Consider the following 15573-nt stretch of genomic DNA (forward strand, 5'->3'; position numbering starts at 1 on the left):
ACAGTAACACTGGCGGAAAGCAGAAGATTGCGTTTTTCAACTGTGTGCCCATGTTTAAAAGCACTCGGATGACCTGCCCTTTCAGAAAGTGTTGCTTCAGCCCTTGGGGAACTTTGACAAATCCTGAAATTTGCATGTGGTTGTTTATTGCTTTGCCCATTTGGCATAGATGGCTTGAACATGCCAAGGTTTCTTTGTCAGACCCTATCTGAATCTGGACTAGAGCACTGAAGACAACCAGATCCCTGGCAATCCTTAGACCTGAGAGACCCATGGGGCTGTGGAATTGTGGCTTGGGTTCATGAAGCTATGGGAACCTTGGTAAAGTGTCAAGAAACCCCTGGATGATGCTTTTCAAATGTTCTTAAATTACCCATATTGTAAGGAAGAAATACGCATTGAAAGGTACAAATGTAAAAGATTTCATTACAGTATTTCAATACAGCAATTTAAATAGGTTGTGGGTTAATTCCCCTCAACTAATAATAACCCACTTTTGTCACAAAAGCAAAGTGAAGAACTTAGTCATAGGGGTGTGGTCAAAGTATCCTCTTCCTCTTTGACTCCTTGCCAACAAACAGAATGCCCTTGCTTTCATTAGACGCTCTAGGCAAGGTACTGAGACAATTTCTCTGACGCATGGCTGTGTTCAGTTGGAGAAAGGGTACTTTCCAAAGAAAAGATTACCATCCTCCAGTACTCACTGGATTTCTTCAGTTCAGAAGTACAGGTTGGTTACCAAGAGGTTATACATTGCCTGTTTGTACAGACATTTTTAGAAGAATGGAGGCTTTCTCAGAAAGCTTCGTGCAAACCTTAACAGCTGCACTTAGAGAGGTAGGATTCCCTGTTTGTAAGGTGGGGCAGGATAGCGTGGCTAGGGTTTTAACAGCTAACATGTAGGATGTGCCTGGCTCTGTGGTAAGCACTCCACAGGTATTAACTCCACACACATTAACTCATTTAACCTGCATCCCCCACAACCCTAAGTAGTTTTCCTTATAATCCCCATTTAGCAGACGAGGAAACCGAGGCTTAGAGAGGTGAGAGGTAAGGGGACTTACCAAGATTCAAACATAGGAGAGGCCCAGGTCACAGCCTTTCTCTTAGCCACAGGCTGCCCTGCCTCTCAGCCTCTTTAGCTCCATCTCTTGCTAGCGGCCAGGCCACTTCTCTGAGTCTTGGATTCCTCACCTGCTAACAGAGACGCAGCTTGTGAGAATTTAGCCACAAGCTGCCCAGGCATTTAGTGGTGTGTCTGCCTAGCATATAGGCTTGACCACGCCGGTTTCAAAGGAAATACATATTTAGAAATGAACTAACAATAGAACTCAGATCCTTGTGGATTTCAGCTATCATTTATGCCTACAATATATTGGACCAAGTCACAAATTTTTCATCCAAGAAAGTGTGTGAAGTTGGTGTGTGGTGGTTATTGGCCCTTAGGCCAAATGCCATACTTTCAAGAAAGAGCTCATTTTTACAACATTGAGCAAAATATTACCCTTAATTATAGGCATGGGGCAACATGTCTTGTTTGACGTGTGTGTATATATACATATATATATATATATATGAGAAAATATTTTGCTTAAAGCAAGACACTACAGTATGTGTGTTCTACTTCAATAAAACTTTTTTTTTAAAGAGAAAAGCGACAGAGAAAGAACTGGGTTTTGCACTAGGCTATTTTCATTGGATTTGTTACTCTGCCTAAAATTATTTCTTTTATGGTGCTTTCTGTTCTTTAAATTTCACATGAAACCAAGTTTCCCCAAGGTCTTACTATGTTACTGTCCCTATTCACTGAAAATTTTAAAGCTCATGATGTGTAGTTTTTCATAACTGAAATTTTAAGATTTTATTTATTTGTTTGAGATAGAGAGAACATGAGAGGGGAGAAGGTCAGAGGGAGAAGCAGACTTCCCACAGAGCTGGGAGCCTGATGTGGGACTTGATTCCGGGACTCCAGGATCATGCAGGATCATGACCTGAGCCAAAGGCAGTCGCATAAACAACAGAGCCACCCAGGCGCCCCAGAACTGAAATTTTAATCAGTGTTATAGCTTTTGTATTTCTAAAACTCTCAGGAAAATTTAGTCCATTGTGGTAAAGGCAACTTTTCCAGTTGTGTTTCTCCTTGAAAACTCAACCTGCCCCCAGTGAGAACTTTCTACCAGTAGCATTTGCTAAGTTACCAACCTAAAAGCAAATAAGAAGAGATCAGGAAGGGCTACAGAGAAGAAGAAAAAATACACTGATTCTAGCTTAGAAGCTACATGCCCCCTTGGGCTCCTGGGTGGCTCAGTGAGTTAAGCCTCTGCCTTCAGCTCAGGTCATGATCTCAGGGTCCTGGGATTGAGTCCTGCATCTGGCTCTCTGCTCCGCAGGGAGCCTGCTTCCTCCTCTCTCTCTCTCTCTCTGCCTGCCTCTCTGCCTACTTGTGATCTCTGTCTGTCAAATAAATAAATAAAATCTTTAAAAAAAAAAAAAAGAAAGAAAGAAAAGAAAAGAAACTACATGCCCTCATTCCCATCCAGTTTTTTCTAATCATTTCCATTAAGACTCAGCAATGATTATCTCCCAGCCATTAGTTCTTTAAGGCTGTTGAGTGGTTTTCCCACACTCTGCTTAGCCAGTTTCTTTTTTTTTTTTTTAAAGATTTTATTTATTTATTTGTCAGAGAGAGAGAGGGAGAGAGAGCAAGCACAGGCAGACAGAATGGCAGGCAGAGGCAGAGGCAGGTTCCCTGACAAGCAAGGAGCCCGATGTGGGACTCCATCCCAGGACGCTGGGATCATGACCTGAGCCGAAGGCAGCTGCTTAACCAACTGAGCCACCCAGGCGTCCCTGCTTAGCCAGTTTCTAAGTCATAAAAAGAAGAATCTTTTCAACCCCAAGCCAAGCTTGGGCTCTGAGGGAAACAGGTTCGACAGCATTATCCTACTCACACACTTCTCCTTTGAGAATTTCAGAGCTGAATGACTTTGCTGAGGAACCACACAGAACTGGAATTGTCTCTCTGTAAATAGGCCATTACTTTTTAACATTATTGCATTGAGTGGGAGAACTCATACACATGTTAGTGGTAAATAACCAACTTGAAGCCTGTTGGACCACTTACTAGTTATGTGACCCCAAGCTACTAACTTAATTTACCTTTGCCCTTTTTCCTCATCTACAAAATGAGGCTGTTAATAGTGTCAACCTCCTAGAAGTCCAACTCAATGACTGAATTATAAAACGTTTGCAGAATACTGTGCAGAGCACTTGAACATTGAAAGGGCTAGGTGTTCAACAAATAGCTAACTGCAGGTTCCTCTTGCTATCCCAAAATAGAGCATTCCTCTGAAAACCTTCTTAAGCCAGAATGGTATAAAGTGAAGCAGCAATTACCATTAATTTATATGGAAAAATTTTTGAACTTCCCCAAGATCCCAAAATAACCTCTCTTTGGGTTTTCTGATACCTTAGGACACATCTGGCTAATGGATGCACAGAATAAATGGAGATAAAGCGCAGATGCTCGTGGACACCGGTTAAAGCTCTGGTGGCCTGAGGCTGATATGCTGAGTATGGTTCCCAGAGAAGGAGTTTGTTGGGGCCACTCTCGCTGCTCGAGACTCGCTACAACAGAAACACTGGCTGCTGTTCTTGCTTTTTGCCTTTTTTCATTAAAGCAAAAATCCTCTTCCAATTTCTTTCAGTTAGCGAAAAGGGGGACTAATGTAGGTCCTTCGTAAAAGCAAAGTGGCACAAGGTGAACTTTAGAAAAGTGGGGGATACCTGTATTTTCATTAGCTGTGTGTATGGCAAATCCAGTACACAACAGTACTGCGTTTAAAACAGGAGACTCTAATGCCAGATACGTGGTCATATCCAATAGGGGGTTGCTTACGTCAAGGGCATATGTTACCCTCGTGATTGGTGAGGATGGAGGCACACCGCAAGTTGTTCTCTGCTTACCCTCTCTACTCCTTGCTGTCTTTGCCGCTCATGTGTGATACACGGTTTGCTCTGAAGACAAATGAGTCATTAACAGTCGGGTCTCTTTAGGACATCAAATTAACATCAAGATAGGGAATGCGGGTTTCAAAGGAAATACATATTTAGAGAGGAACTAACAATAGAACTCAGATCCTCCTCTATGGAGGAATTCAGATGCATCTAGGTGGCTCTGGTGGCAGAAGACATGAGAGCAGCAGCCATCCTGTAGTCACCCTCTTGCTGGCTGATTAGGGCATCTCCAAATCCAAGTGGAAGTCCAGTTGCTGTGAACCCTCTATTGTCTAGTGAAGTGTGAAGTATTCATCATCCTATCTCTCAATCCTGCAGCACTTCCCAGTGATCAAGTTTCCAGGGAACAGGGAGCCCTGGGGCTGGGATTAGGTAGAGGTGAATGAGTCCCTTCTCAGTTATAAAATTTAAGGGGAAACCAAAAAAATATGGTGATTAAGATCAATAATCTTTTAATACCACCTTAAAAAATCAAAATGGATGCAAATAATCCAGGATGAACAAAATATCAGAATACTAATTAAAGACAATATCTGATCCTGGGGTGCCATGGGTGGTTCAGTGGGTTAAGCCTCTGCCTTCGGGTCAGGTCATGATCCCGGAATTCTGGGATCAAGTCCCACATCCGGGTCTTTGCTCAGCCGGGAGCCTGCTTCCTCTATGTGCCCTAGCCCCCCACCCCCCACACCCCCCATCCCCCCCCACCTACTTGTGATCTCACTCTGTCAAATAAATAAGTAAAATCTTAAAAAAAAAAAAAAAAAAGACAATGTCTGATCCTGTATTTGCAAGATCCTGCCTCACTAGCCTTACCCTAATCCTGGTATGGCGAACCCCAATATTATGGAAGAGAGAGTTATGTATAAGGGTTTCTCTGCATGAAGTCAGTGTGTTTACAAGGCGCAAGGTGTTACCTGAGTAGATCTGCATATTAACTGTCAAAGCTCTTACTAGAAATGAATCATGAAAATTTCTTTGCATTGTATATTGAAAAGGCTCTCTTTATGTTTTTGGGAATAATTATAATAGTCGCTAATTTTATTTATTTTTTTTTAAAGATTTTTATTTGAGAGAGGGTGCATGCACCAAATGTGAGTTGGGGGGAGGGGCAGAGGGGGAGGGAGAAGGATGAGCAGACTCCGCGCTGAGAGCCACTCAGAGCTTGATCTCAAGACCCATGACCTAAGCCTAAACTAAGAATTGGATGCTTAACCAACTCCACCACCAAGGCGCCCCGTTGCTAAATTTTATTGAGTGCTTAGTATGTGAGAGTAACTCTGCTGGGCACTTTACATAATTATCTTTTTTAATACTCGCAGTAATCCTATGAAGCAGGTACTGGTATTAACCTCCAAGAGGAGACTGAGAGTCAGAGAGTTAAGTATCTTGTTTGAAGGTTATCCAGCTAATAAGTAGCCAACCCAAGCTAAAGCTGTAACTTGTGCACAGGAAGTTTGAAAAAAATCACTCATTATTTGTCTGAATCCTTTTCATCCAGTATTAAGTCTAGGTCTAATGTAGTTTAAAATCTGCTTTATGCACCCAGGATGGTTGTCTAGGTTTGGGTGGTGAGCTACCACAAAACACTTTACAATGGAATTGCTGAGAGTTAGTCCGTGTCCTGTAAGACTCATGCATGCAATTCCAGAGGTATTCTGATAGGAGCCATATTCTCCACAGCCAAATGCCTTTCTCTGGTCACTTGCACATCTTCCTCCCCCGCTTTATGGCATTTCTTGGCGTGAGAGAGAGAGCGAGAAAAAGAATAGAGAGGTGATGGTGATGGTGATGAAGATGTGAGTGGTGACGGTGGTTAATGGTGGTGGTGGTGGCAGCAACTCACATTTCTCGGGGCCTTATTATGTGCCCAGTATGGGGCTGAGAGCCTTGCTAGCGTAACTTCCTTAGGTCATCAGAAAGCCTCTGAAAAAGGCTGATTAATCCCCATTTTCTGATCAGGAAACTGCATCTTTGAGAATGTAAATAATTTGCTGAAGATCACAAAGCGAGGGGAAAGACAGGTGAGGCCTCTGCTCTTAAGGACTACACTGTAGAGAGGAAGAAAGAAAGATTAAATGACAGAGTCTCAGAGCAGCCTTCCGGCTTCTCCTCAATAGAGCTTTCAGATCTGGTTGCAACTACTGGAGAAGTCCCCAGCTTTCCAAGGGACTTCCTCTGGATGGGCATCCTTTTGGGTTCCAGCTCCAGAACCCTCACCAAACTCTCCCCAGAGAATACTTTAAAGGTGCCCCAGGTACTGGGGATTTTATTTCTCCAGTGCTTTTTTAAGATTAAAGTAACCTTATTTAGGAAGTTTCCAATTAATATTCCTGAACAAAGGGGAGGCCAGCAAAGGAGTCATGATTATACTTAAACAATTAGTCCAGGTTGTGAGCTCACAATTTTTTTCCTAGGGTTTAGAGAGCATTTTTCAAAATTTTAGTGTCCAGGTGTTAGGATATTTCTGGAAAAGGCATATCTGCACCCAAGACAAAACAAAATGGGGAGACCTTAAAATGTTTCATTTCCTGTTTTGAAGAATCCTAACAAATCTGCCTTGTTAGCATCTGTCTCAAATAAAGCAAACCTGAATAATAAGCCCCAAATGAGAACAAGCAGGAACAACCCAGATACCCAGTAATGTGCTGGTAAATGTTTAACAACTGGCTTTCTGGGAGGGAGAATGCCGTGGTTTTTGGCGTTTGCCAATTTCCATGGTGTAAAAACTCCCACTAAGGCCTATTTCTAGCTGTCGATGCGAGATCCTGAGTATGCAGTTGGAAAGAGGTGCACACGCTCAGCTCTCCCGACCAGCATACTCTTAAGCCCCTCCTAGGGAGGAGTAATTCCATGAACAGCTTTCTCAGTGCAGTGCCTAATCCTAAAAAAAAAAAACCCACCCATAGACTCACTAGCTGCGTGACCTTGGGCAAGTCACATCACCTCTCTGGGCCTTTGTTTCCTCCTCTACTAACAGGGAAGATCTTTTTCACCTCTAACATTTTAAAGTTCTAGAAGACAGTGACTCTTGCTTCCTCCGACACCCAAATGCCTTTAAGCGCCTTTCTGGAAAACCAAGTTAGCGCTGTGCCGCATCCAAGTTAGCGCTGTGTGCCTCCAATTTCATCTACTGAGCATAAGGTTTGGAAAGGAGTGACTTACTCCCTTTTGCCTCTTGAAATGCGTAGCCAATGGGGCATCATACATTTTTTACACTTCTTTTGCTAGATGTGAGATCCAGGAGGAAAGGCATGGATGTTCCAGGGCTCTCTTATTCTCCTGGGGTGGGAATCGGCAAGCGTGATACACTAATCCATTGCTGTACGCATTTGCTACCTCCCTACCCTTCCCGCAGCAGAGAGAGATTCAGAGTATCCTACCTTTTTATTTTTGTTTTTATTTTTTACTCTCTAGAAGCCATTTGCAAGAATAGGAATTACTTATACAAAGTAAGGGGGGGGGGGGTCGTTATTTTTTTTTTCCCCTGAAAGGTGGCACGTCTCTCAGCAAAGAGAAAAAGGCATGTTGCACGAGGCTTGCTGGCAGTGATATCAGCCAGCGCCGGTTTGCCTGTTGTCACAGCCAAAGCAAAATGCCACCTCTGCCTAGAAGCCAGAGTGCCACATTCCTCTTTTGTGTCCCCGAGATGCACCTGTCATGTGGCCCTGGGTGTGTAGGTTTGGCCAGGAGGCCCCCATGTTCTTTGACATGTCATCTTCCAACCCCAGGAGGTGGGGTCGAGGGGGGACCGATGCTTGTGACTCTCGAAATATGTTACCGCATGTTAGAAAAAGCCCAGCAAACAGGATTTGAGTGCTGGGGCGAACACAAGAGAGCCTGCAGTTGCGAAGAGTGAGGGAGAGCTGCAGGAACACCGGTGACCCAGTGGTATTTCCGTCCCCAGACCCTGTCTTAGGAAACCCAGATGCAGTGACAGCAAAAGCTCCAGAATCCCAAGGCAGGAGGTGCCAAAAACACTCCCCAATAATCACTCCCCCACCCCACCCCACCCCAAAAAAGTTTCAGTAAAATGTTCTCACTCCTAGAGGGGAAAACCTGTCCATGCCTGAAGCAGCTTGACCCGGGCAAACCCCCTCCTACATGGAGTGAACTGTGAATCTCAGGGAAAAAAATTCCCCACCCCCCAGCCCGCCTGCTCCCTGGGGAGGGACAGAAGGTTCCTAAAACTGACAGTTTCGCCTCCATGATCTTTAAAAGAGCAGAAGTTGGCTGTGAGGCTGCAATGCCGCCTTGATTGGGGTAGTGTGGTCTCTGTTTGCGGCTGGGCTCCAAGGAGAGCCACAATTGGCTCTGATGAGGAAGGAGCCTAGAAATGAAAGATTGCAAAGAGGGCTTCTGAACGCCATGGCTGAGACTGTGTCGTTTCTTACAAGGTGAAACTTGGCAGTTCTACCTTGCAAGTAAAAACCCAAATTAATTTTTTTTTAAAGAAATTAAGTCAGAAACAAGGCTTCAGAAAAACTGTGAGTGTTAGGCATAAACTGATTTTGGATGATCTTTAGGTGAGAAAGGGTGGAGTTACCATCAGAAACATGTTTTTATTTATGCTTTTCAAATCCCCACTGGTGTGCAATGTGTGTGCGTGTGCGTGTGCGCACGTGTGCACGTGTGCGTGCGTGCTGGTTAGCACGAGAGGAGGCATCATCTCGATTCTCTAACCACTCTTTTTTTCTTGCATCTCTTCTGTGCACAGTTCACATAGATGCCCCATAAATAAATATATAGGTCCATCCACACCTTTTCATTTTATTTGTAAATTGTTTGGTATAAGCGGCAATGCGTAATGAAACCTGGTGAAGTTTAAAAGATTAGATTTTTTTTTTCATACTGACACTTCCTAACACTGTTCATATGTCTCCGAGTGAGATTTATGAATATATGAGCAGTACTGCAAAATCATACCGCACCAGAGACTTCCTGCACCACAGGGGTGGCAGTCTAAAGTGACACAGCTTCAAGCATTTTTCACAGACAAGAAGCAAAATTTAACCCCCTTAAGGGGAAGTATGATTTCAACAGCTTGAAATGAGCTCATTTGTAGATGGTTTTTTTCTTCCATCTTCCATAATTTTTTGGTGTTAAGATTAAAACAGATTGCACAGCCGACGTAAGGGCACAGAAGCTGCCCCAGAGTATGATTTGGCCCTTAAAGAAAAACCTTCTTCCTTGTCTCTATCCCAGTGCCCCCAGGAGGGTAAAGGAAGGTACGTTTTACCCTCAATTCATAGGGCTCTCAGCCCAATTCCCAGCATTGTCCTCTGCAGACAGGGTCTGGATTTTTCAAACGGTAAGTAGCAGGTGACATCAGTTTGTCCCGCAGAGAAAGCCCCATCCCCTGGGCATCTAAAACAGTGGCATTAGGAAATAAGCAGTGACTTGACTCTCAACAGAGTAAAACTGACCAACAAAAAGGAGAATCAGAAGAGCCAAAGTGGTCTAGATGTATTGATTGTGTAAGAGATGTTGATCGTGGAAGAGTTCTGTCTTTTTTTTTTTTTTTTTTTTTTTTTTTTTAAAAGACTTTATTTATTTATTTGACAGAGAGAGATCACAAGTAGACGGAGAGGCAGGCAGAGAGAGAGAGAAGCAGGCTTCCTGCTGAGCAGAGAGCCCGATGTGGGACTCGATCCCAGGACCCTGAGATCATGACCCGAGCCGAAGGCAGTGGCCCAACCCACTGAGCCACCCAGGCGCCCCTTTTTTTTTTTTTTTTTTTTTTTTTTTTTTTTAAAAGACTTTATTTAAGAGTTCTGTCTTACGTTCAAAGTCCAAACCCATCTCTTTTTAGGCTGACCGGGTACCATGGCATTTTTGTGTCAACTAATGTTCACAATTTATTTCTGCTCTCAAATTCCCTTTAACCGTTTAGTCTCTCCTCGGAACAGAACAGGTGCTCAAACATGGTCTTGCTTCCTCTCTCCTCTGCAAACGCTTCGTGATGTGTTGGCTGGAGAACTTTTGTCTCTTTTTTCAGCAATGGTACAACAGCTCCATGAACGTGATCTGCACCTGGTTGACGGACCGGATGGACTTACAGCTTCACATTTATCAGTTGAAAACACTAATTAGGATGGTAAAGGTAAAAGAAAAAATAATTATTCTTCTTTGCAAACAACTCACTGAAATACATTTCATTGTCCAGCTGCAGAACTTCCTTAACACAAAAGATATTGGCTTACATATAAAACAAGATGATTTCTAAAGCAGCATCCCGTGCAAGAAAAACCTATGAAATCACTTCGGGATGCGTGGTTAATTCATTACTCAGACATCAAAGGAAAAATTAACAAAAAGGAATTTGATATTTTATCCAGGCCGGAAAAATACTTTACATATCTATCATGCAAAAATACTGCAGGGGCCTTCGTGCCCTGTGCATTAGACTTTCAAAAGCTGGTTTGGGTACCATTATGCTAATCACATAATTACCAATTTCATTTATGGTTTAATTAAATAAAATTTTGCCACAATTAATGTAATAGAAATATTTACCTCCAGCTATTTCTAAATATGTCCTGTGATCATTATCAGGATGCAAATCAATATTGTTCTCATAGTTAATTGAAGTAGTTTCTCTTACAATGCGTGTATACAATCAAATGGAAAGGATCACAAAGGTGAGATAACATACCCTGAAAGTAGCTTTTTTCCCTGTTCTTGTGTGTGTGCCTTGGACTAATGATAATTATTTCAGCGTGAAATCTCAGTGGTTTACATGAAATAATAAGATCACAGAAGGGGGTAAATACGTTTTTGATCATTTCAGTTTCCATTTGATGCTTTACCATAGAGGGTTTTAAAACATTCGTGATGCAAAAATCTTCAAAGTAGAAAGTGTCTTTAAAAACATTTTAACAACAAAACGTAGCTGAATTTCTATGTCTTAACGGTTTGCCAGAAGTCCCCCCCGCCGCACCCTGTCTCTACCCCCTACCCCCTCCATCCCCCCGCCCCCACCCCATTTCTTAGTCTCTTTAGGATTAGCACCATTTCATTGAAGGTGCTCCTCTACCCCAGTGCTGACTTAAAACCAATTACTGTTCTGTTGAGTGTAATTAAAGAGAATTATTATCATCTGCATTTGATCTCACAAAGCGTCTGCACAGGGAAGGTTACAGACAGCCGTGTATTGCAGATCTTAAAAAAGAAATGTATGCACTCGGACCATAGACCCAGCCTAATTTTCATATTTTTAAAATTTCAGTTCCTTAAAGCAAGCTCACCAGCCATTGCCTGAGCACTTCAATTCCATTTCCTGGGAATAAACACTCTTCTTTTGAGGGGGGGGCGGGATTTGTTTGTTTGACACTTACTGGGTGGACATGAAAAGAAGACGTTAATTTTAAGATTTTAAAATATATATCTTCCCATTACTGCTATTTCTAGATCTATGTTGGGAATATTGGAACTAGCAATATTTCATTAAGGAAAAAATGTAAGTCTGAGAGAGGTTTATTCTTAGCCTTCTGCCAAAAAAAAACACAGACATGAACCACAGAGAAGGGACAGAAGTGTCACTGGCAAAAGAGCTCCCTTCACTTTTGCGGGGATGGGCTCAGCCTAACTAGTGTCCCAACACACAGGTATGAAGCAGAGTGTGCCACTCTTCACCAAGCCCATTAGCCAGAGGTCTCCTTCCCTGAGGCAAACTTCCAAAGACAGCTGGTTTGCTTTCCTGCTTCCACATCCATTCTCTTCATTCCTCCATTCTTTCCCTCCCTCCCTTCCTTCCTTCCTTCAGCAAGCATTTATTCACTCGTCCAACACGGGATAAATATTAGTTGAGGCCCTCACCGTATATTTCAAGATGGAAAATTTTTAAATGACTAGATATGGTCCCTGTCTGCAGGCAGTTAGAGTTGAGTTGGGGACTACTGCTCTGGAATTTGAATAAAGAGGAGAATCCTCAAGTGATTTCTACCTTTCTTTTTCCCATCACACTCTGGCACCAGTTATATTATCTTAAGTGGAAACAGAACAACTGATTGAAAAGTACGAAAAAATCAAGTTAATCTTCTGGATATCTGGTCTGTACCATGCCCAGAATTTACTAAGCCTCCTACCCTTTCCCATCAAGGTGAAGACAAGTCAGGTAGCTATCTAGCTACTACCTAGGAGAGCCTTGCAGTTTCATCCATAATTAAGAGGACCTGTTAACTTAGTGCCAAAATCAGATTGCTTTTACAAAGGAAAGAAGGTGCCGTGATTAATCATGCTGAGACAACAGGTGTAAAGGGGACACGTGATCATCATATCCATAATTTGATATTGGACTTCACTGAGCTGAACTGCATTCACTAGTTAACTCTGCAGTCATTATGACATGGGACCTTCACGAGGGGTTGACATTGTGATTGTTGAAACTGTGGTTGCATTAGATGGACGACAAGAAACAGAAGTCACAATGGGAATGCACTGAAGTATGTTAACATTCCTTCCCATGCCCCTTTAGCAAGTGTCCTGTATCAATATAAAAAACACACAGCAGAATCAGTAGCTGAAATGATATGCAGTGTGATGAGAAAAGTTGTTAGAGAGAGACCTTTTTCCAAAAAAATGTTAAGAAGTAGACAACAGCCAGATGCTTCTGGTCATGTTCAATTAACGCTAAGCGATTTCTAGAAAAAAAAAAAAAAACAACAACAACAACAAAAAAAACCAGTCCCTGGAATAACTCAGGAAATCCGAGAGAAATCGCCTGAAGGAACAAAGAAAGAATTTGTGGTACAGTAATACCAAGCCATTGTTCTTGAAAATGAGCCAAATTTCTTCCCCAAGACCATGAAGTTGTGAACGGAATAGATATATTTCTTTCCCGGAGAGATAAGAAATGAATCACATGTCTGTGACATATTGATGAAGCATTAGCGCTCCATCTTCCCCATAGTTGTTGCTGCCCATACTAGGTTTCATATACCAACATACATATGTCTATCTCCTGAATGAGACAGAGGGATATGCAGTTATGAGCCTCAAAAATATTAAAGACCAGACTGCAAAGGAAATCGCAAAATACTGTCATCAGTTGATCCATTTTTATGTGTTATGGCCCTTTACACAGTCTATCATCTTATAATACACTAACCTAAGAGAAAGAACCAGACCAAAAAAAAAAAAAAAAGAAAGAGAGAGAGAGAGAGAATCAAAACAATCATGAAACATTTCCCTTTATGGAATTGAATAAACAAGCTTATGTTCTTTGCTTTGTCTCAGCTAATACAGTTTATCCTGCTACAATTTCTCATATTCTGTCATTCGGTGAATCTCAGTGTTCAGTATGAGTGAAATCTGAGCATGGTGGCTTTTCATTTGACAATGCATAAAGTGAGACACTTAGCCGAAGGTCAGTGTTCTCACACCCACAAGTGCTTTGTGTCCTTTCCCTCTCTTCATGGAGATGAGACCTCTCTTATCACTGATCTTTTCCCTCCTTAGAAAACCTATAGAGATTTCCGATTGCAAGGGGTCCTGGACTCGACCTTAAACAGCAAGACGTACGAAACCATCCGGAACCGGCTCACTGTGGAGGAAGCCACGGCATCAGTGAGCGAGGGTGGGGGCCTGCAGGGGATCAGCATGAAGGACAGCGATGAAGAAGACGAGGAAGACGACTAGAATGCTAGGGCCTGGAGTCCTTTAGGACAGAGTCCTGTAATCAATGCATGTCCTTAGTCTGTTAGTTAACCCCATTAGGGAATTTTCTGTCAACTACCATGCCCATGAGATGTTTACCAATACAATTGCCATTTTAGCTATGTCGTACCAAGATTAGCAAATGACCTTTGACCCCACTGATTTCCTGATCCCATGTCTATATGTTTACAAGCAATATGGAGCACCATTCTTTAAATACTGTTCATGGAAAATACATAGTCCAACTGCTAGGTGTGTTCCTGTTCTCAGCAAAGTTAAATGATGCTTCATTAATGTACTGTGTATGCATTGACGGTAAATGGATGTGAGGGCGAGTGTACCAAGTATTGTACTTCCTTGTTTCACATTACGTGGATGAGAGTTATTTCAATGAGTACAATGGATTAATTTAATCAAGACACATATATCTGCTTTGTTTTTTGGAAAACAAAAGGCAAGTCTCCGGCAACCAACTTTTGGTTCTTTGTGTTCGCCTGAAATGAAAACATGAACCCCTGGTTTCCTTGTTAACTCATCCTCTCATTGATCCGTATAGTTAGCCAGAAAAGGACAGCTACACACCAATGGATTGATGCTCTCATTTGCCACGGCAAGCGCGATCCTATCATGAGTTAACACAAAGCACAGTTCAGAATAACCGTCTTCTGTCAAAGTTGATCCTAATAAACGTGACGTTTTGCTTTTATGTTTCAATAACCATGTATGTAAAAAACCTGAATATTTAAATTACAACCCTAGACTATAAATGTGTTTATAATAAGATATGGGTATTTCCTTGAGTAGATTGTAACCATAATTTAAATTATTTTGTTCCACACTGTTTTTTATATCTGTCATGTACATTGCATTTTGATCTGTAACTGCATGACCCCGGGGTCCTCTGCAGAGCTATTTCTTTCTGTGTAAGGTAGTGGATCCATCTTGCTTTTGCCTTATATAAAGCCTACAGTTATGAAGGTGTGGAAAACTGTGGCTTCTCAATAAATAACTACTCAAATGTCCTAAGAATACACTTCTGAGTCTTTCTTACTCTGTCTCTTTTGAAAGCCAGAACTGAAACACACACAAAGTGGGTAGAGGAGAGCAAGAGCAGGGAAGAGGTTGTGTCCTTGAAACTGGTGGAGGGGTGGTTTTCAAATGTTTGTCTCCACAAGAGGCAGCCAGAAGTCCCACTAATTCAGACTTCATTGATTCAGAACGGTGGGCATTTGGACATGTTGGGCAGATTACGCTTGCATCATAGGATAAATAAGGGTCTGCTAAGCAAGAGAGTAGTGTAAACGAGAGAAATGTTCTCCTGTACGAAAAGAAGGCCAACAAACTGTTTTTAAGCACTACTTTAACAGCAGTGTTTGCATTCAAACAAAGCGTGTGCCAATTATATATGATTCTTATATATTTGTTAAAGCATCTTTCAAGATTCTCTAAGATATGGAGCACTCTTCTTGCTCCCCATTTCTTGTCGGCAAAATAATCACCTCCATGTGAAACAACTCAAACGTTTTGCAAACTTACCTGTTTTACTTGCATCTGTCACTAAACCAAGCTGACCTTTCCTTGGGGCTGACCGAGGTTTTAGAGACATGACAAATTCATCAGTAGGACCAGGTACACCAGTTGTTTTCTACCAGTCAACCCCTCTGAAGAGTACATCCTACTCTCTTTAATCCTTGAGGTCTGCAGGTACAAATCAACAGTACTTCCTGCCCTTAGTAGGATGACAAGGATAACTCCCATTTATTGAGCAACTATTCTGTACCAGGCATTCTGTATGTAATACCTCATTCAAATCTCACAACCACCACAAGGGCAGAGAACTGTTATAATCCTCATTATAAACAAACAAACAAACTGAGATCAGGAAGGTTAAGGTTACTTGCT

At 42.1% G+C, this 15573-nt stretch overlaps 1 protein-coding gene across 25 annotated transcripts in view; it reads left to right on the forward strand.

The window, feature by feature from the left end:
- CADPS (calcium dependent secretion activator) overlaps nt 1–14694 on the forward strand; it is a 477655-nt gene extending 462961 nt beyond the window's left edge. For all 25 annotated transcript variants that reach the window (XM_047690232.1, XM_047690260.1, XM_047690359.1 and 22 more), the window contains 2 exons: nt 10013–10117; nt 13474–14694. In XM_047690232.1, coding sequence (XP_047546188.1) covers nt 10013–10117; nt 13474–13653 — 285 coding nt within the window. In that variant the 3' untranslated portion in view covers nt 13654–14694. The remainder of the gene's footprint in view (nt 1–10012; nt 10118–13473) is intronic.
- The last annotated feature ends 879 nt before the right edge of the window (nt 14695–15573 follow it).

The sequence above is a fragment of the Lutra lutra genome, chromosome 1, assembly GCF_902655055.1.
Source record: "Lutra lutra chromosome 1, mLutLut1.2, whole genome shotgun sequence".
Classification (NCBI taxonomy): Eukaryota; Metazoa; Chordata; class Mammalia; order Carnivora; family Mustelidae; genus Lutra; species Lutra lutra.